This window comes from Engraulis encrasicolus, chromosome 8 (genome assembly GCF_034702125.1).
Source record: "Engraulis encrasicolus isolate BLACKSEA-1 chromosome 8, IST_EnEncr_1.0, whole genome shotgun sequence".
Taxonomy (NCBI): Eukaryota; Metazoa; Chordata; class Actinopteri; order Clupeiformes; family Engraulidae; genus Engraulis; species Engraulis encrasicolus.
In genome coordinates this window covers 36,848,521-36,871,020 of record NC_085864.1, presented here as the reverse complement: position 1 = coordinate 36,871,020, position 22,500 = coordinate 36,848,521, and the positions used below count along the sequence as shown (strand labels likewise).

General features: G+C 42.6%; 1 protein-coding gene and 2 long non-coding RNA genes across 3 annotated transcripts in view; 2 read left to right on the top strand and 1 right to left on the bottom strand.

Annotated features, from left to right (window-relative positions):
• The window catches only part of LOC134454567 (uncharacterized), a 35,480-nt gene extending 18,112 nt beyond the window's left edge, over positions 1–17,368 (top strand). The window contains exon 4 of the long non-coding RNA XR_010035859.1: positions 17,182–17,368. This is a non-coding gene — a long non-coding RNA (uncharacterized LOC134454567). The remainder of the gene's footprint in view (positions 1–17,181) is intronic.
• otx5 (orthodenticle homolog 5) lies at positions 6,030–9,255 on the top strand. Its single transcript, XM_063204460.1, has 3 exons — positions 6,030–6,126; positions 7,767–7,918; positions 8,617–9,255. The coding sequence occupies exons 1-3, from the start codon at positions 6,030–6,032 to the stop codon at positions 9,253–9,255; spliced, it is 888 nt and encodes a 295-aa protein (XP_063060530.1).
• A 1,094-nt stretch (positions 17,369–18,462) lies between the features above and the next one.
• Positions 18,463–19,670, bottom strand: LOC134454545 (uncharacterized). Its single transcript, XR_010035848.1, has 2 exons — positions 19,547–19,670; positions 18,463–19,136 (listed from the first exon to the last, which is right to left on the bottom strand). It is a non-coding gene; the product is annotated as an uncharacterized LOC134454545 (long non-coding RNA).
• Positions 19,671–22,500: the final 2,830 nt, after the last annotated feature.

The following is a 22,500-nucleotide window of genomic DNA, read 5'->3' as shown; positions in this document are numbered from 1 at the left end:
CGGAAACATGGCTGACATGAAATTATGTAAATTATGTAAATAGATGAATTATGTTATATAAATTATGTAATATAATCTAATTGTCTAAATTAATTAATTAATGCATAGCCTGTCTGAGATAAAGCTGGAACTTCCAACGTCTCCAAATGTGTTTCATTTCTAAGCTTGTGTGGCATCGGACGCAATGCCATGTTACAGTTTGTTGGTTTGGGGTGCCTTGAGATTTTTCATGAATTGAAAGGGTGCCTCGCCTAAAAAAAGGTTGAGAAACACTGGCCTACATAATTATGAATACATTACATTACATTATTAAATTACATAGCATTTAGCAGGCGCCTTTGACCAAAGCGACTTCTAAGGAGAAACTTTCAGCAAGAACTGGGTAAGGCGCAAGCACTCCATGCAAGCAAGTACTCCATTCTTAACTGTCATACTCAAAGAAAACATTGAAGACAGAATAACAGGGTGTAAGGCTTTACTACCTAAAACACCAATGCCCCCCATCTCTCCATCACACACACAGGAGTTAATTCAACACTTAGAGTAGGACCAACTAGAAGCGTGTTATATTTTGACCAAGAGATACTACACACACAGACACAGACACACACACAGACACACAGACACACACACGCACGCACGCACGCACGCACGCACACACACACGCACACACACACAAGCTATATTTAAAAAAACATGCAATTCTAAACTTCACAATAGTTACATAGTAGCCTGGGTCTACTCAACAGGCTAACCCAGTACATTCCATCTAGCAGCATTGCCATCAGCTGACCAGGGCTTGAAGCACCTCCCACTTTGTCAATCCCCCTACTAACCCCCCCCCCCCACCCCCATACACCTCCACCATCACCACCACTCAGCCCACCACCCCTCCTCCTCCTCCTCCTCCCTCTCTCATTCCCTACCACTCCATCTCCCTCGGTTTCAATCGTTGCCTTCCATAACTGGTGGCAACCACGCGCCCTACCCACCTCGTCTGCATGGCCTTCAAGCGCTTTCAAACTTCACTGGTCACTTCGACACTCCTTGTGCCCTTCTAGGTTGGTGATCGATGCACAAAAACACGTCCTGAAGTCGTTGCGTGTCCTAGTCATTCTCCAACACGTCCCCTAAGCCGTAGCAAAGCTATAGCTTCCCTCACGAAAGATCCACTGAAACTTTCTGACTAAAGGCTGATCAAAAGTATCCAAAAAAGTATCCATTAAAGTGCTGTTTTTAGATATTTTCCCCCTTCGGCAGCTAGCTGTGTTGTTGCCTTCCAAGCTGTGTTGCTCTGTCAATCTGACTAGAAAACCCTCTTTCCTCCCTTTATCCCGAGGTAAGATACTTACTTTTCAGATAAAGCATATTATGATAAATCGGCTGAACTCTGTGTGTGTGTGTTGGTGTGCATGTGTGTGTGTGGGTGTGTATGTGTGAGTGTGTCAGTGACACACAGTGTGTCTAACAAATACCATGATGACAGAGTGAAAATGTGAGGTATTTGAGGTTAGATACATCACATAACCAAAGTCTGGTAATGGCCGAGTCCACCATTGCGGATATCCACAGACCAACCACACAGCAGGTCACAATCAATAAGCCCTACTGTTGCTGTTTTTTGAATGTTACTTAGGTCTTTTAACTTATTTTTTAAAAACATTGACATGTGTTATTTACCATTTTAGCCGTTTATTTTCCATTTTAGCTGTTTTCTTCAACAGCACCTATCAATAATAGAATTTTAAATACAACATAATGTGTCACATAATGTGACATTTTAGGAGAGGAATTCACAGAGTAGGTAGCAAATAACCCAGCATTTTTTCACAATGTTTGACCAGTCTAACTTTAGTGTAACAGTGGTCTAGCACACCTTTAAAATCATGGATATTATATGTTTTGGACTACCTGTACAAACTGGCTCAAGAGGACACCCACAAAACAACACCAGTTTGTCACTGTAATAGAGGACCTTATTTACCATATTTTTAAAGAGTTTAGTTTCCAGCGGTAGCTTCTACTGGTGAGACAGTTGTGAAAAGGCATGTCCTTTCCCACATTTAACCAGTCACTGTTGAATGAAGCTCCGTAAAGGTCATGCTCAATTTTTTTTAAATAATAAATGATCGTTTTTGTGTGTGTTAGTAAATGTGTGTGCATGTCTGAGTCTAAAACATAGCCTACTGATCAAACAGTGAAGTGTGTTTTTGCAAGAAATGAAATGTGTGCGTGTGTGTGTGTGTGTGTGTGTGTGTGTGTGTGTGTGTGTGTGTGTGTGTGTGTGTGTGTGTGTGTGTGTGTGTGTGTGTGTGTGTGTGTGTGTGTGTGTGTGTGCTCAGTGTTTGTGTGCATCAGTGTGTGTACGTGTGTCTGTAATAGTTTTTTGTGTAGGCGTACAGATTAGATACTGTAAGCTTCTTATGTGACTGCTGTGTCCTTAATTTGAATCTGTGCTGGGTCCTAGTGCCTCCATTTTACCAGCCAAAGGAAACATTCAGTGCAAAATAAGAAACACAACAGTTCTATAATAAACTAAATCTAAAACCACTATTAACAAATTATGAGGAGAATACCACATAGCCTTCACCTAGGGCAGTTGGTTTTTGAGCAGACATTAGACATGTTACCCTACAAGAAGACTGATTAGCTGAGTGAAATCAAGAAATAAATGGTCTATGTTCTCATTATTGTTTCTATTGTTCATCCAAGCCAGTCAGACAAAAGACACAGCAAGCAATATATGACATTCAAAACACAACAGGTCATGCCATCTTGATAAAGAAGGCTCAAATATTTTAAAATTAGAAACGGAATAAGATTTCAGTAGGTGCGTTATTATGTTAAAATGCACCTGTGGAAATTAAGTCTTTTTCACTAGTTATAAATTAGGCTATGAATGAATTTGTGAATAAACATAGGCCTGTACCTACATTAAAAAATAATTCACAAAACTAACGCCTGTTGACCATGTAAGATAGGCGTAATAAGTGGACTTGCTGAAGAAATTAAATGATCAAATGAATTGGAGTAGGCAGTTGAATAAAGTTCACATCGACTAAAAAAAACGCTGTTAACGAATGCTCATTGTAGCTATTTTTTTTACAAGGGCTCGTGAAGTTAAAACCAAATTGAATTAGGGAGAGAAATAACAACTAATAATATCTATCATGCAACGCTATTCAAGTTTTTTTTGTAGTCGATACAGGAGTTTGTTTTAAATTTCAGTAGGCCTACACTAAAATTAAAATGTCTTCGATTACAAGAATGGCAACATAGCAGGTGCCTGTGGGCGCGTGGACGAGCGCGTGCACGTCTCAGAAAGAATGCAAGGCGCACTTTTGAGGTCTCGAGACAACCCCCTCCAACACCACCGTCACCACCAGCCCATATTCGCCACATCTTCACAAACCATTTTGCCATATTTAACGCCAGAAAGTTACATCAAGCATGAATCACTACCAGCTCCAGTCGAGACAACCAAAGCCTCGCGTGTTAAGTCAGTTAAGTTCTAAAGCATACCTGTCAAAGTGAACAGAAGCTGAATGCCTTTGTATAAGATCCGTAAACCCCAAACTCATGCCGTCTGTGCGCACCGGCAGATGCAGCAGGTGAGGACATTTATTTGAGTATTTAAATGTTCAAATACACTCTGCTATAGTCTGTCTCTCTCTTTATATCTCCGCCTTGGCTTTACAGATTCAGATAAACCCCTTATACAGTTTGGGCCGTACATGGGTCTGTGTGGATTTTAAACTATAAGAAATCCGATTCAATTAACAGGCGCAGAGAATCGGCTTTGGACACAGTGAAATAGTCTGGCCGGAGGGGTAACGCAGGATAGGCCAACAATCATCCACTGGACAGTGACTACTACACACCGTACTACAGATAGGCTAGTAACTAAAGAAACCACATCCAACTTCCCTGAGAATTACAAGAATTGCGACGCCATTTTCCGCCGAAGAGGAATCTTTGCAGCGCAGGAACAGGCGAATAGAAACCTTGTCTCCACACATTTGCTGCTCATTTCATTCATCAGTCAATACATATTTCGGATCATTTACACAATTTGTGAATGGCTCCTTAACATACTGGCCATGTTTTTTTCTCTCTAGAATTATGTATCTGATTTATTAATTCAGTTTGCTCTCGTTATGCCTATCTAATAGGCTAAATCTATCACGGGGTATACTTGAGCTAGAATTCTTCGTTTAAAAAAATAAAATAAAAATGAAATTGTGCATTTGGAATATACACAATAGGCAATTTCGCAATTTTTCAGTTTCGCACAGTAACGGCGGCAGAAAATAACAGCAGGCATAATAATAATAATAATAATAATAATAATAATAATAATAATAATAATAATAATAATAATAATAATAATAATAATGGCACTTTGTGTTCAAACCACAGAAAAAGAGAGTGTGCATTGGATAAGTCGGGGATTTGATACAGAACAACACAGCCTTTGTGCGTTTTTAATCCTGCCTGCACTCCTGCACCCCACCCCCTAGTTCTGCTTCCTCAGACAGACTCCATCGCCCAATTATTTCTGTATTTTGCAAGTGAGGTACAATTAATGGAAATGTTTTTGTCCCTTGCACCGTCACGTAATCCCACACACCACAGAGAATGCCTTGGTTGTCAGTCCTTCTGACAACAAGTAAACATGTTATTTAACCCACTGGTTGCCACGTTCTTATAACCTGAGGCATCAAGCAAGTGAATTTTGTTGCAACACTGTGGTCCCTTACCAGCTGGTCTTTCACCTACTGTTTTGGTGATTATGAAAATGTTGGCCTATATCTTCAACTGTTCTTGGTTTTGGCACATTTTCACAAGGAAGAGCACGACACCGCACTGGTTTTGGCATATTGCCATCTAATTTTTTGTATACATGGCTACAATTCAGAAAAATGTTTATTAAGACAAGTATTACGGTATTAGTCAGTAGGGATGGAGCTACCTGAATAAACAAGCATCATTTTAGTTAGATGGAAATATCTTGGTGTTGTGGGCCAACATGGTAGTTAGTTAGGAGAGTAGTAAAGACATTTTTTTAAAAGCTGTCAAACACTTGAACAGCGAAGATGCAGGTTGTGGGTGTATTTAGAGGGAGAGAAACGGGGGAAGAGAATGTTAGGAGTACAATAAAGATTTATTTTTAAAAAGCTGTCAAACACTTGAACAGCGAAGAGGCAGGTTGGTTGTGGGTGTGTTTAGAACTGGGGGAAGAGAGAGAGAGAGGGAGGGAGGAAGAGAGAGGGAGGGGTCAGAGTGTCCACTCGGTAAGAAGTTGGCTCTAATTAGCCGGCCTCTTTCTTGGTGCGCTCACTTCCACTCTCTCACCCCAACTCTTCGCCGCTCACTCCACTCGCCTCGCAGGACGCGCGTCTCTTATTTGCCACTCCACTTGCGAGTATAGACTCCCGTTCCAACCAGGCAACCAACCCCCATCTAAACCTGACCGAGGCAAAAGACGCGTAAAGGACTCTGCGCATCCATCTCTCTTCGACCCAGCAGTCGAAGCACCAGCATCTCTCAGCGTGCGCGTTGGACCGCCAGATGGTCCTTTAACATCGGCATCATCAACAGTTACAGCTTGATTTGTTAGTTTGGGGGCATCGAGTTCTAGTCTGTCTGTACTGTCAACGCAGGGAAGTTCAGTCAGAGCTTTGGAAGGGTGTGTTGGTGTGTTTTTCAAAGGTGGCTGAGGTACCACAGGTGTTTCGGAAGTACGAGGTGTGAGCAGGTATATTGAGCCAGCCACCAGTACTAGCTGCAACAAGTGTCAGGTGCAGGCACAGAGGAAAAAAGGGAGACAAAATACCCTGGACCCCTCAGTCTAAACGATCTTTGAGGGAGAAGCTTGCTGTGTGACATCAGTGATAGGCAGAAAGAAAGGAACAAAGAGAAACAGATAGATACACACCCCCTGGAGAATAGAGGAGAAGAGCCGGCCCCCGGCGTGAGTGCGAGAGCGAGAGAGGGAGAGAGGAGGAACGTTTAAAGCCGGCACAGGCATGATGTCCTACATTAAGCAGCCCCATTACGCCGTCAACGGGTTAACTCTGTCCGGGCCCGGCATGGACCTGCTACACTCAGCCGTTGCATACCCAAGTAAGTGCCATTTATTGACTCTTTGAACATCTGAAATATTGTTTTATCATAGAATTACGAAATGTAAATGAATGCGTAAAATTTGGTGACTTTGGGGATGTCTTTCGAAACGGCGTCTCCAACATTGCGCTGCTGTGCCTGTCATGACGAATATGACAGTTTCTTGTAGAGTTATGTAGTTTATCAGTTATGAAGTTGATATTTTCCCCATGAACACAACCTCAAATGGCATATTCGATGTGTTTACACACTGCACTTATGCATATGCTTATGCACGATTTACTATAAGGTGAAGAAACATTTGACTGCCTTCTTTTGAATTCTCATAAAATAAACATTCCCATGCAGAATTTGAGTACAGGACAAATCAAATAGGTCTATAGCTGGTTTATTGTAATATGGCCATGAACTTAACAACGTCTTCACTGAAATGGTTAGGCTACTATGTCGTGGTGCGTAAATGAGAAGAGGTAACAAGAGAAATCAAAACACTTTTATTCCAGAGGTTACATTTGATGTCTCCTCCAACTTTTTCTTTTTTTTTTTTACTTTAAAGCGGATTCATCATTATTTTGTTGACATAAAAGTCACAAAACCCTTGACAGAACTTTGGAAAGATGGACGTGCGCCAGGAATTCTCTTCACCCTTTAAAATAAGCCTACATTTTATGTTTATTAGACTTCAACGACAAAATAACAAAAACAAACATTTCATCCAAAAATAATGAATTGTGTATATACAGCTGTATCTCACAACAATAACCTCACAACAATATTGAGGCAGCATAACGGACTTCACCGTTTTGAGTGCCAATGTCAGCCCACGGAAACGACAGCTGTCTTTCAACAATATCGCACCGTCTGGGCATGATGTACATTGAATGACATTGTTTAATTGGAAGTGGAGTTTGCCCTTACTATTGTTCTACAACCTTTTATACAATGCCCTGTACAGTTAAGTAGACTACGATGTTGTCCAGCATTCAGCTTACAGGGTGAGATGATACCATCAAAGTTGTAAAACATCGGATCAGCTCTAAGATTAAGATCATTTCGATAGGCTGGCATTATTGGCTAAATTATATATTTTTGTATGCACACAGCATTAATAAAATAAGGCATTATTTAATTCGTTGGTGTAGTCAAGGGTAACTTCGCTTCTTCATTTAGAATAATTTACTGACAGATGGTGAGAAAAGCGCACGCATGAACGCGCATAACATTTCCAACAGTATTAAGACAGAAATTCTAAATAAATAATTAATAAACAATTGTTTTGGCCACTTTGGTAAACTTACTAAACTATTATTACTAGAACTAACGACATTATGGACCATGTCCTTCAACAAATTCGTTATTTTTGGTGACTTAGAAATCGAAAGGAGACACTAATTATAAATTCATATTTTTGATCCCCATAGTCTCTTTAAAACCTTTTGGCGTTCTCTGGCGTTTGTTTGCCTCTTTAGCCTTTGTTTCTTTAGCCGCTTTGTGTTTGTATTTTTGTTTGTGCGCCTCATTAAAACAATAACACATGAGCATAATAATAGCCAGGGCCATAATTCCGACGCGTGGTGTTTGTGTGAGTGTTACATGAATATTCATGAGGCATCTGTGATGTGTGCGTTTCCTCCCGTTAGACACTCCACGGAAGCAGCGTCGGGAGAGGACCACCTTCACCCGCGCGCAGCTCGACATCCTGGAGGCGCTGTTCGCCAAAACTCGCTACCCCGATATCTTCATGCGCGAGGAGGTTGCGCTCAAAATCAACCTGCCCGAATCTAGAGTACAGGTGGGTGCCTTTCCCCCTTTTCTCTCGTCAATAGAATAGTAAAAAAAAATAATTTTGGCACAGTCTTCCTCAAGAAGCCATAGCATGTTGGCAGAAGTTTCCCTTTCATTAGAAAGAAGCAAGCTATTCAATTGGAACACTGTGTAATATGAACCATATCTTTGAGCCTGCCTAAATGTTTATACCTTTTTGGTTGTGAAAAAGAGATGTATGTCTGTTTGGGTTTCAGTCTGACAAGGTTTATCTATATAAATAACATTTGAGTGTTTATACATTTTCCACAATGTTCTTTTCCACTGAAGCCTAATTGAAAAGTAAATAGGCCTATATTTACTCAGCAGAAATAGGACCCTTATTGTTTGTACTCTGTACTGTATAAGAAAGTAATGGGGGCACTGCCGGTTCTTCAGACTGACGCCATAGAAGAACCTGTGACAAGAACAATGTGACGCAGCAGCGCATTATGATCCAAGGCTATGAGGAACTGCTAATGTGAAAAGCCTTTCGCATAAAGGAATACTGTTGTTCAGCTCAGACTTCAGTTTCTATGAAACCATAAATATTCTTAAAGAACCATTACAGCAACTTTCGACTAAATAAATGTTTCCTCAGTCCACACCACTGACCTAGATGAGCTGATATTTTCATCTGCTAGCCAGGCCTGCAGTTTAACCCTTACGTGTCCTGTCCCATAACAGGTGTGGTTCAAGAACCGTCGTGCCAAGTGTCGGCAGCAGCAGCAGCAGAGCACGGGCCAGTCCAAGCCCCGGCCGCCCAAGAAGAAGGCGTCCCCCGCCCGAGAGTCCAATGGCGCAGATGCCAGCGGCGCCAGCACCAACGGGCCCTACTCCCCTCCGCCACCCCCGCCGGGCACAGCCATCACCCCCAGCAGCACCAGCGCCACCGTGTCCATCTGGAGCCCGGCCTCCATCTCCCCCTTGCCCGACCCGCTCTCGGCCTCCTCCACGCCCTGCATGCAGCGTGCCTCCGCCTACCCCATGACCTACACCCAGGCGCCGGCCTATAGCCAGAGCTACGGGGCCTCCTCCTCCTACTTCACGGGGCTGGACTGCAGCTCCTACCTGTCCCCCATGCACCCGCAGCTGTCGGCCACCGGGGGCGCGCTGAGCCCCATCACCGCCTCCTCCATGGGCGGCCCGCTCAGCCAGTCCCCGGCCTCGCTCTCCTCCCAGGGCTACACGGCCGCCTCGCTGGGCTTCGGGGCCGTGGACTGCTTGGACTACAAGGACCAGGCAGCCTCCTGGAAGCTCAACTTCAACGCGGCCGACTGCCTCGACTACAAAGACCAGAACTCCTGGAAGTTCCAGGTCTTGTAGGCCAAGAGAGGGAGGGAGAAGTGAGCAAAAGAGAAAGAGAGCGAGGAATAGACAGAATGAAAGGGTGATGATGAGTGGGGTAGAGGTAGACAAGCGAGTGTGGAAGGGAAGAGAGAGGGAGAGTTGAAGAATCAAGGTTTCTTTGCAGAACGAAAAGCCAACGTTCAGTGATCACAATGGACCATGCAGATATGGTATGGCCATCCATACTTAATGTTTTTATTTCCTGTGGACACTGACCTGCATCAAGTCAAGTCATGGCTGTCATGTCACACTTGACAGTTTAGTCTTTTTTTGTGGCAATGATTAGTTTTGCCTACTATGTACTCATGCATTGTACAAACCGAAAAAGTCACTTTTCTTTGGAAATCAAGAAAAAAACAGTCTTTTGCTGTTGAAACAAAAACAATGTGAAATTTCTGAACGATCATAATGACATTAACATTAATTTATTTATAAGTGAGTTTCAAGTGAGTTGGTGAGTTTGTTTTTTGATTGTGTGAAACCCCAAATCATTGGTGTCAGAAGTATAGCCTGATGGGCCAATCAATGCAAAATAAAATGTGAATAAATTAACAATGACTTAAAAACAGGATCCATGCTGGTAATCATAGTGATACTGTGATATCAGGGCAATGCAATCAGGCTGTGTATGTGGGCCTTTACCATATTTAAAATGGCAAATAAGGCACACAGTCACATTGTTTGCTATTGCCTGACAATACGCAATTTTGTCTTATGTGTAAATGTATGCATGGATAGGCAGTGTACGATAAAAACTATGAATTAGGTATCAGAATATATCCATAATATATGAGTATCTAGGAGCTTGTTTTTTTTCAGTGGTGAGTTAGACTCAACCACCTAGTCTTTTGATATCATTGTTCACCTTAACTATTCAAAACTTCAAGTTCATGCTCATTGTCTTGTTTTGAAGTGTTTTCTTATCATTTTTTCTCTCTTCTTATCTGGTTTTATTTTTGTTTTAATTATATTTTTTTTGCATCAAAGCTGCTTAATATATATGTGAACCATGAGTGTTCCGAGCCAAATAAAGAAAACAAAAAGTCAAATATAAATAGGCCTACTTTTGCAGCTTCGCCTAATTAGGTGCTGTGCAGCATGGAAGCATAATATCTCGCTTTTTTGACCAGCTTTGGCCAGAAATCATTGTGGGTCATGATCCAGGTTTTCGAAATGCACAGCTCTTGCCTTCCCATGGGGTAAGCACAAAGCATTGTGGGATGGGTGTACAGTATGTCGGGCATTTCCACCACGCCACATTGTGTTTTCAATCTGTGTGTCTTGTACTGGACCCATTGTGTATGACTACATCAGTATTTAACATCTCAGTTGCCCTCAAAATGATTGAAGTCCTCTGGGGGTAAAAACACATAATCAATGACCATGAGAGAGATCGAATGAGGAAGGATAGTAAGCAAGAGGAAGGATATCTACTCAAAGAAAGGGAAAGAGAGAGCATGGTTTGCATTGCCCTTGCACATTGTCAATTTTGACTTTTGGTTAAAGAAATGAGGGGTACCATTGTGTTTTGATGTGTTATTTCATTTTTTTGTATTAGTTTGTTTAAAAAATCATGTTACTTTACAATTGTGAGTTCTTTTGAAGTAAAAAAAATAATGTGCTTAATCTGTTAATGTTGGAATTATTACTGTTATCATTATTGCTATTCTCATTGTTGCTATTATCCATGACTGTGCTCTATTTGCCGTTGTCATGAACATTGCAATTCTTCTTCTGAGTTGTGTTTTATTTTGTCTCTTTTGTAAATATCTGGAAAAAAAAAACTTTACTTGAAAAAAATTGCAATCATGTTTAACACCCAGTCAACAACACACTCCACGGACTCTCTGTCACTCTCTACTCTCTACTTTCTAGAGGACTGCCAACTTTTTAACTTTTTGTCTGTTTTTCTTTGTCTTTCATTCTTCTGTTTTCTTGTTCAAGTTTTTTTTTCACACTCAGGGTTTGTAGTTAAAAGCAGCAGCTCCTAGGCTGCGTGTACGGCTGTGTGCTGCGTGTACGGCTGTTTTGTTGTGTACATTTTCAGCTTGCTTCACTGCTGTTATCTATTCCCCTGATATGAGTGACTGCTCCTCTTTTGTACATCTGAACGTTCCTCTTGTGTGTCTGCTTCCAGCCGTCTGGTCCACACCATAGACTTGGGTAGTGATCATGTTTTGAAATTACTGACAATAAAAAGAAAATGCAACAATATTATCATCATCTCTCCTCATTCAAACTCCATATACAGTAGCCTAGTGTGTGAAAAAAGCATTTAACTAGCCGTCTTAGCGTGCAAAACTTACAATCATTTCATAAAATGGATTGACTCAAGTGTAAGGGTCACATAAACATGTGAAAAATAAAAGTAAATAAATCAGGAACAGAAAAATCGTATTGCTGTATGACCTGACTGCAAATGAAGGGAAGACGCATGTTGAGTAGGCATGTAGACAGTGCAGTGTCACTTTGTTGTTATATCCTGTTATCTGATATTGCAGATGCTTGTATAGTCTGTTTTACCTTGTGTTGTCTACAACCATTTTTAATATACATTGCAGTGTTAATTCAACACTTAAAAAGTAGGATAAACACTATGGGTGTTAAATATGGCTCTCTATGTGTTGGATCAACACTGCCAAACTTACTGCAGTGTACTTTCATCAACATGTCCATGAATTATAATGTGCATGAACTAACTCCAGTATTTCTCAAGTATGATTGCTGTGTAGGTAAGGAGACGGCCAAGCTTCGTTGTTTACAGACTAAAATTTCAAATGAAACAGAAAAGGGCGCACCTCAGTATTTAGCTTGTGACTATCTCCAAAATGTGAAGGCCCAAACAGTAGGCTCCTTGTTGAAGGTGGTAGTCTTAATGATCCGAGGCACACTGATCTTGGTGAAAAAAGTTTTTAAAAATCCTTTGTTTTAATGGATAACGTCTATACACGGACTGCAATCATCTTCATCAGGGCATGTCATGACACGGAAATGATGTCATTTAATGCAAGGTGCGCCCTTTTATGTTTAATCTGACGTTTTAATTTGGGCCAGTACCCTCAAAGTACTCTGAGTGAAGCGTGCTCAGACTAAAGACTACAGACTAAAATTTGAAATGATTCTGATATCAAACAATGTCTTTTCTATTAAACCCCGTGCAATCACATCAGACAGAGCACACCATGCGTTTGGCCATTAGCTATCCCTACATGCATCACAGCAGCACTTTAAAGTTTACATGGCTTTTTTCACGATCATTATGCAGAACCAACAGGAAATATTAAGAGTGACGCATAACCTAACACACATTCAAAGACGTAAAATACAAAGCAGCTACATCACGACCAGGGGTCAAATGAGCCATTGGGAAGATGACAGACGGACAGACAGACAAACAAACAGACTGAAAGAGATGGCGTAATGAGAAGAACAGTGGATACTGAGGAAGAAGGAAGAGGAAAAGAGGAAGAATACATCCCTCCTCCTACCACATATACAGACACTCACACACAAACACATGCACATACACACACTCTTGTATATGTGCGCGCACGCACACACACACACATGCAAACACACACATGCAAACACACACACACACACACACACACACACACACACACACACACACACACACACACACACACACACACACACACACACACACACACACACACACACACACACCTCCTCCTCCTCCTCCTCCTCCTCCTCCCACCTCCCCCACTGTGTGTCCAGGCGTAATCCCCGGCCCGCAGCATATGGACTCCAAAGCGCAGAGACTGAGAGCCGGGAGACAGATACACTCTCAGGACTTAAAAATATGATTCATTTCTTTTGGCCCCTCTAATCCCCGGCAAACAAGCTGGCCGGTTGCTCGTCGGGAGCTGGGCAGGGCAGGCCAGGCACTCTGCTGTGCTGCGCTGTGCTGTGCTGTCCTGTGCTGTGCTGTGCTGTGCTGTGCTGTGCTGTGCTGTGCTGTGCTGTGCTGTGCTGTGCTGTGCTGTGCTGTACTGTGCTGGGCTGTCCTGTGCTGTGCTGGGCTGGGCTGTGCTGTTCTGTGTTGTGCTGTCCTGTGCTGTGCTGTGCTGTGCTGTGCTGTGCTGTGCTGTGCTGTGCTGTGCTGTGCTGTGCTGTGCTGTGCTATGCTGTGCTGTGCTGTGCTGTGGAGGGTGACTGTGTAATAATCAGCCCGAGGGCCTTGTTGTTGACCCCCTTGGGCAGCTCCCGGCCCCCAGGGCCTCAGCCTCCTGGGCCCCGGCCCCACCGCTCTCCACCAATTTACTTTTAATCAATTCCTAATCCTAGTCCCACTCCCTCTTCCTCTTCTCATCCGCTTCTTCACCATCCATCCATCCATCCATCCATCCATCCATCCATCCATCCATCCATCCATCCATCCATCCATCCATCCATCCATCCATCCATCCATCCATCCATCCATCCATCCAGCACCACTGTTATTGTGCACACACTGCAGTCGCACGTGCATGCACACACACACACATGCACATTCAGAGACGCATAACATGCAAATACACACATGCACAAACAGAGGGGTCCATGTCAGCACACTGCACACTGTGCACGCATGGACACATGCACACATGCGTGCACACACACTCATACACACAAAGACACATACACACAGAGTAGGAAACAAACAAATATCACATTTTATGCAGTTTTTAGGAAAGAGTCATAGCCAATTGAGAGACTGCGCTAATTGTACTGAAGTAATTTTCTTCTTTATGTATTTTTATGGGCTTTTTCGCCTTTATTCCAGATAGGACAGTGAAGAGCGATAGGAAGCAAATGTGGAGAGAGAGACGGGGTAGGGATGGCAAATGACCCCGGCCGGATTCGAACCCTGGGTGCAGCCCTCGGGCATGCAAGCCCAAATGTGGGGGGGGGGCTTAGCGCGCTGCGCCACAGTGCCCCCTGTACTGAAGTAATTTTCATTGGACGATTAGATAGACTTGCAGATTATACAGATTTTACACAGCAAAACTATTTAACTATAAACTCATTAGCTTTCAAATTGTCTCTTGCTGGTTCCAGGCCCTTGGAATGGTCCTTCCCTAGCCAGGCTATGCCCTCCTAGTGACTCAACCCCTTCGGCGTTGCTTCTAGTCAGGCCAGGAGTAATACAAATATCGTTTCTGTGCTACGGAGAAATCGGGAACTCCACCCACTTTGAGCAACTCCAACGGCCCTGGGTAGAGGCGTGTTCAAGGCAGTGACGTGGTTTAAGGAGAGACGTTCTATTGGGAATAAGAAAATGTTTGGTTTAATCTTCTGCACAGCCATTTGTGGCCTCGACCGGTAGCAAGCCGAGGGAAGCGGGTTAATCAGGCCATTTGGGAAACGTTATTCGTTATCTTCTTGGTCAGACCAACATCTCAAAATTTGAAATCAGGCAAGTCCCCCCCCCCCAGCATGCACTTCCTTCATGGTGGATGGCGTGGAATTGGTGTGAAATTTAAAACCATCAGGTCTGCCTTCAAAGCATAACCACAACTGCTGGAGGAAACAAAAGATTTGATTGAGGCAAGTTGTAGCCCTGTGGCTAAAACGAATGGAGTGCAGCAGAAAAAGAAGACTACCCAGGCATCATCCTTTAGCCTGGAGCAAAGAATGTAGAATGGATAAGAACTATTACTGGCTAGAAAATGGATTGGCCACGGTGTAGTATGGGCCCGTAGCCTGAGGACATGATGTGCATGGGCTGTGGGTGTGGAGCCATGATGAATAAAAAATGAGTCACCTCAAACTCTGGAACGAGTTCCTGCCCCGGTGCAAAGAGGATGTTCGTTGTCATGTTCAGTTTGTGGCCAAATTAACGACAGCTATCGGTCAGCGTTATTTGCAGAGCATAATTAGTGACAGCTGTCAAAAATTCATTGTGTCAAAGGTGCTGTTTCCACGTAGCTGGATATTTTTATATGTGGATATTTTTTTCTCCTGGTTGCATTGGTTTTGCATTGGTTTTGGCCTTTCGTTTCCACGTAACAGATATTTAAAATCCAGGTATAAAAAGCAGGAGAAAAAAATATCCTGCTTAGGGGGCTGAAACGCATTCGTTACAATGGAGGATTTATTTTTATCCACATGTTGCGTTTACACCTAACAGGAGAAAAAAATATCCTGCTAAAAAAATATCCTGCTAAAAAATATCCTGCTACGTGGAAACAGCACCTTATAACCTGTTCCACACTCCAGCCCTGGCGGTAGTGGCATTGCACTTTACCATGCTGCCAATACTGACCGTAGAAGAAGAAAGTGACTCCACTTGCACCCATGCCATATTACGCTCTTATGACGTCAGTAAGCTGTTTTCTCTATAGTATCTTTGGCCTGGAGTGAAGCGATGTCTTTTCCTATTCTGACACTACTTCGGGTGTGAGTGACCAACAGTAGTCCAGACTCAAAATAAATATAGCCTATAAGTAACACCCAATACTACCCCTGATTAAGGTTAATGTTTTTAATTCATTGGGAAACCTTGTTTTGGATATTAGTCTAATCAAAATTCCCTGCCTTAATGTGCCTCAGGTAGATTATCAGATCAGGGAATGGTTATCGCTAGATAATCGTGGGATCTTGTAGCTTTCCCATAGTGTAAGCTGAACTTTAACACGGTCTTAAACACAGCAAAAGTCAATTAGATTTAATACTAATATCTTGCTTCAAAGATTATTGTCTGGATTAGAGTTCATGGTGGTTGTGAGCTACATGTTGAGCTTGCACGCATACACACATATGTGTGTGTGTTGGTAGGTAGGGGGGTTAGAGGTTGTGAGGGATGACACAGAGTCTGGGATCTGTCTATTTGTGTGTGTGTGTGTGTGTGTGTGTGTGTGTGTGTGTGTGTGTGTGTGTGTGTGTGTGTGTGTGTGTGTGTGTGTGTGTGTGTGTGTGTGTGTGTGTGTGACCACAGGCAATCATGTAGTGATATCCAGTGATAGACAACTGTGCAAAGTGGGGTTTCATTGACTTTATTAAGTCTGACAATAACAGAGTGACATATCATTTGAAACCAAGTGCATAGCATTGCAACATCTGAGTGTCTGATCATCTTGCCTGTTCTGAAAAATTACACTTCTGCCTTTATCCCCACCATAACAGGATAACAGGTGTTCTCTTTCTCTCTCTCTCTCTCTCTCTCTCTCTCTCTCTCTCTCTCTCTCTCTCTCTCTCTCTCTCTCTCTCTCTCTCTCTCTCTCTCTCTCTCTCTCTGTACACCCCCCCCCACACCCACCCACACACACACAAACACCCCCCCCCACCCCACACACACACACACACCTCCTTCGTCTGCATGCCTCCTGCCTCTCCAGCTTCTGTCTGTCTGCCTGCTCTGTTCTGTTCTGTTCTGTTCTGTTTGCCTCCTTGTAGTTTGTTATTTTTGCTGATCTAATTTAGAGAATGTCCTCAATCCTCTTAGTGGCCTGCTCTCTCAGCGCTTCGCTAAGTGAATTAGTCAGGATTACTGTCTCTCTCTTTCCTCCACTCATTTTCTTTTCTCCCTCTCTCTTTCTTTCTCTCTCTCATCTTCATTTGTTTGGTTTCTTCATCAGAAGCATCATCCTGTCCTTCATTATCATTGTCATACTTCTCCTCTCCTCTCCTCTTCATTGTCTGTTCATCCCCATTCTTCTTCGATCCTCTATACGTCTTTCATTCACTATTAATCCTGACATTCACTTTTATTGATTTTCAATAAAAAATATATAATTTTCGTTAAGAGTGAACATGTTGTTTTCATCCTTCTGTAGTGTATTATTAAAATCTCTCTCTCTCTCTCTCTCTCTCTCTCTCTCTCTCTCTCTCTCTCTCTCTCTCTCTCTCTCTCCCTCTCTTCCTTGTCATTCTGTCTTCCTGCCCCTTCTCCACCTGCAGACTCGGCCAGGTTCCTATCACTTCCTATGTCTAGCAGTCTGCTTTGAGTTACTACTGCTGTGAGTCCACGAGACCGAGATAATGGCGGTTACAGCACAAAGAACTGCATTGTGGGAAGAGAAGTCTGATTCTGTTGTTGACGCAAAGATCCAGACTCTAAAGGGGATGGATTTCAGTTTATTGGACATGCCAACATGACAGAAGTTAATGGCATCCTCATGGCAAACAATAGTTAAGCCTTAATTGGTCTCTGTGTGGGGAGCAACATATTACCTGTTGTATGTGATGAGTGCACCTCTGTCATTTGGAACATATGACATATTTATTTTTTTCAAACTACACTCACTCTACACACTTGCCACCGCAAAATTGCAAAAAAATAAAATAAAATAAATAAACAGCACGGTGGTAAACATCAGCAGTATTTGCACTGCCTAATGACCATTCCCATTCCAATCATCTTGTAGCTATGAACTTCCTTAATCCAGGGCTACTTTCTCTCTGATTGAGACACCCACTCCAACCAGATTTGCTATGGCGTAACTCCTCATCATCTGACCCCTGACCCCTAGTAATGGACACACTGACGAATGGAGTCACTGACGAACACAGCCCATCGGCATGACATAATCACTGACGAAACACACCCATGTCAGAGAGACTGGATAAGATATACGCTCTTCTTCTGCGGTAACCGCACAAATACATCTACCGCGACAAGAGCGAGGCGAGCGACGGAAGTAATTGACTTTGTATTGAGTCGCGCGACAAAAGCGATTCTGGAGACTAGAGCGATTTGCGCGACGAGCGCGACAGTTTGAAGTTGAAATCCTTTCAACTTTCTATGACGAGGTTCGGCAACAAGCCACGACAGCCAATGACTGTATAGAGGTCAGTGACCACTGCCAATGGGAATGTTTGAATGCTTTGCCTTCTGCTTGTAACGGACATACTGTAGTCGCTTCAATCGCGCGTATCGCTCTGTCGCTTGAATCGCATCGCGCCTGGTCTATTCGCGCGGTAATGGGGTATTGCCCCTATAATTGATTTTCAGTGCACTTGGATCCACCTACCTGTCACAACACGCAGTCTGGAAAATAGATTGTGTCTTTTGCTGCTGGATACCTTCATTTCCTTCGGGATTAATAAAGTTACTCTACTTGGCCATATCTAAAGTGTGGAACACGATTCCGGTTGTCTGCGCCAGTCTACACATGTGTAGGCCTATTTTTTTCTACCACCAAGCTTCACAAATAAATAAATCAAGTTTACACTCAAATATCAGAATTTTAAAGAGTTTAATATGAAATAATATTAAACATTACTAAAATATTATAATTCTTGCATTTCTTAATGTATATAACTGTACAGATGAATACTGTGAATGTATACTGTATAATGTGTGTAACTATACAATATGTATTTTACACCGTATATATCTTGTATGTTATTCTGTATCAATGTTCTTGTTTTGGACAGTCCTTCCGCGGATCTGGTTGAGGAGCATTGGCTCAGAGTTGTATAACGTGACAGATGTAATTACAACACTAGTAGCATGATATTCCAAAATTTAAGCCATGTCACATCATACCACTAGTGTTGTTATGACATCTTTAGGAGTAGCCTAATTTCACTCCTACTTTACACAACTCTGTATTGGCTGTCCTGCTCCCCTCTCAGGGCACCACTGTCTCCTCAGCTGCTGCAGCCTGTGAGTCTTGAGGGAGGGCAGGAATGGGAAGGGAAGGACACTTCTTATACTTTCAACGGAAGGGTCACATCATATTCTTTGGCTGTCAAGGCGTTCATCCCCTTCCTTGGCCCTCAATGCCTCTCTCTCTCAGCCCTCTCTCTCAGAGCTTCTCTCCTCTTCAAGAGGCCCTTCAGGAGCCTCATCCTCTCTTCGTCGGCTTGGTATTTCTTCTCAAGCTCATCTAGGTATTTCAGATCTTTATCTGTTACGGAAGTAAAACAGTCAGTTGTAGTTCAGGAGTAAGAGGTCCATAGTCAATCAAGTTAGACCAGACAGACACAATACAGGACCATCTCCGTATGTAAACATTATATGAATTACGTGACACTCTTATTTCACAGTTTTTTTTTTTGGTACTGCCGTAGTATTTCCATTGTGGGCCGAATTGATCCTGACCCCGCCCCCTGTAGGCTACTGAAGAGCATTTTTTTTTTTTGCAAGCTTCAATATAAATTAAAATATATAAAATAGTATATTGACCTGTTTTGCTGTTAAATGTATCCCCCCTACAAACACATTGCCCCCACTGATCATTTTTGATGGAGAACCAACACTGTTTGTAGGCATATGACATAAAATCAATGTATCTTTCTATCCTTGTATCCCACTTACTAGAGAGCATCCATTTGTTCCGATCCTTCAGCTGTTTCCTGGTTGGTCCAGCATGGTCCTCAGCAGGAGCAGCAAGGCAGCAAGTAAACATCTTGAGCTCTCTCATAGCAGAGAGAGTAGAGAGAGATATGTAAGGGTTAACGTTCGGCGAGAAGGTCGCTACCGTGGAATAGCAGCACGACAGAGAGAATCTTTAGACCCCGACGCGGAGCGGAGGGGTCTTGTTCTCTCTGAAGTGCTGCTATTCCACAAAGCGACCGACTCGCCGAAAGTTAACCCGCTTATTATATGGATATACTTAAATGATTCACACATGCGGGGTCATTTCTTTAGACCTATTTAATGTTAAGATTGTTGCTGCGCAAAACAAAACAGTGCCGTTGTGGAACACCGCTAGGCAACAGCTAGGTAGGCTAGCCAGGACAACAGGTGTTGTCTATCACAGCAGCTGATTAGAGTGACAAAAGACCGGACCCCCTGCGGAGTGATATGAAACATTCGCTTTAGCCACTGACTTGTATACAAGCCAGTGGCTTTAGCAGTGAACGTCTTGTTGCCATTGACAGCGGTAGCCAGGACAACGGGTGCTGTCTATCACAGCAGCTGATTAGAGTCTTGATGAAAAGTCGCTTTAGCAGTGAAAAGTCTTGTTGCCATTGACAGCGGTCTGTTATAGACCAACCCGTCCGTTATCGAAAAATAACAGACGTCCGAACGTTGGGGAGCCCCGTTGAAATGAATGGAGCATTCGACAGATGACGTCACAACCATATAATAATACATATTATCACCCAGTGAGCAGACGGAACGTCTTCTGATTGGCTGAGCAGGTGTCCTTTATTCCCCGGTAGCAGGACACCTATGATGTCATGCGGGCGTGCGGGCGTCCAAGTTGCTTCTTTTCTAACTTTCTGGCGAAGTGCCGTTGCTAGTTCTATCGCATCTGGTTGTCTAGTCAAGACCGCGTCGTTAGTTCTATCGCATCTGGTTGTCTAGTCAAGACCCCGTTACTAATTCTATTGCATCTCGTTGTCAAGTCAAAAACCCAGTCGTCAATTCTATCGCATTTGGTTGTCAAGTCACCCCAACATTCTGCGCGGGTCCTTAGGCTATGCCTCCGATAGAGGCGCGTCTCACTAGATTAGGAAGTGGTGCCCATAGCAACGTACCAAGCGCAGTGGTGAATCTACTTTCTCACGAAGCCTTAGATCAACTTATTAATAAATGAATAAATTAATACTTAAATGCTGGTAACCGGGTGATAAGCGGAATAGCGGCCTTCGAGGTGTCCCGATATCAAGGGAAAATGGACTTGGCGAAGCGAACAGCCCTTCGGCTGCGCCGTCGGGCTGTTTAGAACGCTCCGCCTCGTCCATTATTTCCCTTGATATCGGGACACCTCGTCGTCCGCTATTCCATACATATCTCTGCTCATAGTGTGGCTTCTCTCAACTGTAACAAGTTGTTGTATGAAGTTGTTTTGGTGATACTGTATTCTTTCAAACCTGCTGCAGCAAGGGTTCAGAAGATTCCACAGCTGTTTAGACCAAAGATTCTATTGGTTTAGGCCAGTTTGATTCTGTTTATTTTTATTTGTTTTATTTTATTAAATTTTATTTTATTATTATTATTATTATTATTATTATTATTATTATTATTATTATTATTATTATTTATTTTTGTACAGCAGCACATTTACCAAAACTGGGTTATTCTTTAGGGAATATGCATTTTTTGCTTTATTATTATTTTATATTCTATATTTTTATTAGTTATGTTTTTTTTTGTATTGACTGTTCAGGCAGGGAGGGAACATGGGCTTGTAGGGACGCATTGGAAATGTATTTTAGTATGTACTTCAGGGTGAATTGGTCATCACTACTGTATGGTTGTGCTTGTGCTCTGTCACACCAATGAGTAGAGTAGAGTAGACTATTATTGTCACTATACAAATATAGCGAGATTGTGTTTAGTAGCAACCCACAAATGCCCACAAAATAAAAGATATATTAACAGTAAATAAGTAATATATAAAAATCCATTAAAAAATGAGCCTCTTTGGTGTAATGACCATAGCACCAGTTTACCCCATAAGTCCCAGGTTCGAGTCTCAGTGGGGCAACTCGACTCCCCTGCACTACAGCATCAGAAACACAGGCAGACGGACATCTCCATAATCTCCATAACTCCTCATCATTTGACCTTTGACACCTAGTAATGGTCACTCATCAGTGACAAACACAGCCATAGGCATAGCAGAATCACTGGCATTACACACACACAATGCCATTCACAGACCTCTTCTAGTGCCATGATGGATACAGCAGTCGTTGACATTATTTATTAACTTACTTACGTTATTTTTCAGGACATTGCACATTGATGAACATACATAGGCCTACATGTAAGTGCACATTGATGAACATTGATGAACATACATACATGTAAGTGCACTTAATTATGGTCTTTGACTTTGTGGATCTTCTACATTTTTTATGGCATTTCAAAATGTTTGAAGTCTTAAAGCAGATAAGACACGTGTCAGAAGTTTTCGAACCGAATATTTCTTCTATATGGACAGAGAAGAGGTGATGAATGACTCTGTTCATTCCGATGGGGGCTGATTGGTAGACACTATTACAGTGGATTACATGCTGCTCTGGATTAGTATGCAGTGATATGGATTTGTCAGAGTTGGACGTAGACGATGTATCAGTGAGAAATATCCAAACAAACCAAATACTATTCAGTTCAATGGATGTTGCAGCAGGGGTGTCAAACACCCGGATGAAGTCATGGGCCAAACTCAGAGTATTTACGTAAAAAAATGTCTGACATTGGGCATTCATGTACTTAATACTCAAAGCAAATTTCAAAGATGTGCATTCAGGATACAGTACATGGCAGTAGTGAGGTGTTACACTGGTCTGGGCCCATTCATCCATATGACAAAC

Coding starts and splice junctions, on each gene's coding strand:
- otx5 (XM_063204460.1), top strand. CDS start 6,030: ATGATGTCCTACATTAAGCAGCCCCATTACGCCGTCAACGGGTTAACT. Junction 6,127..7,766: donor CTCAGCCGTTGCATACCCAA/GTAAGTGCCATT, acceptor TCCTCCCGTTAG/ACACTCCACGGAAGCAGCGT. Junction 7,919..8,616: donor TGCCCGAATCTAGAGTACAG/GTGGGTGCCTTT, acceptor GTCCCATAACAG/GTGTGGTTCAAGAACCGTCG.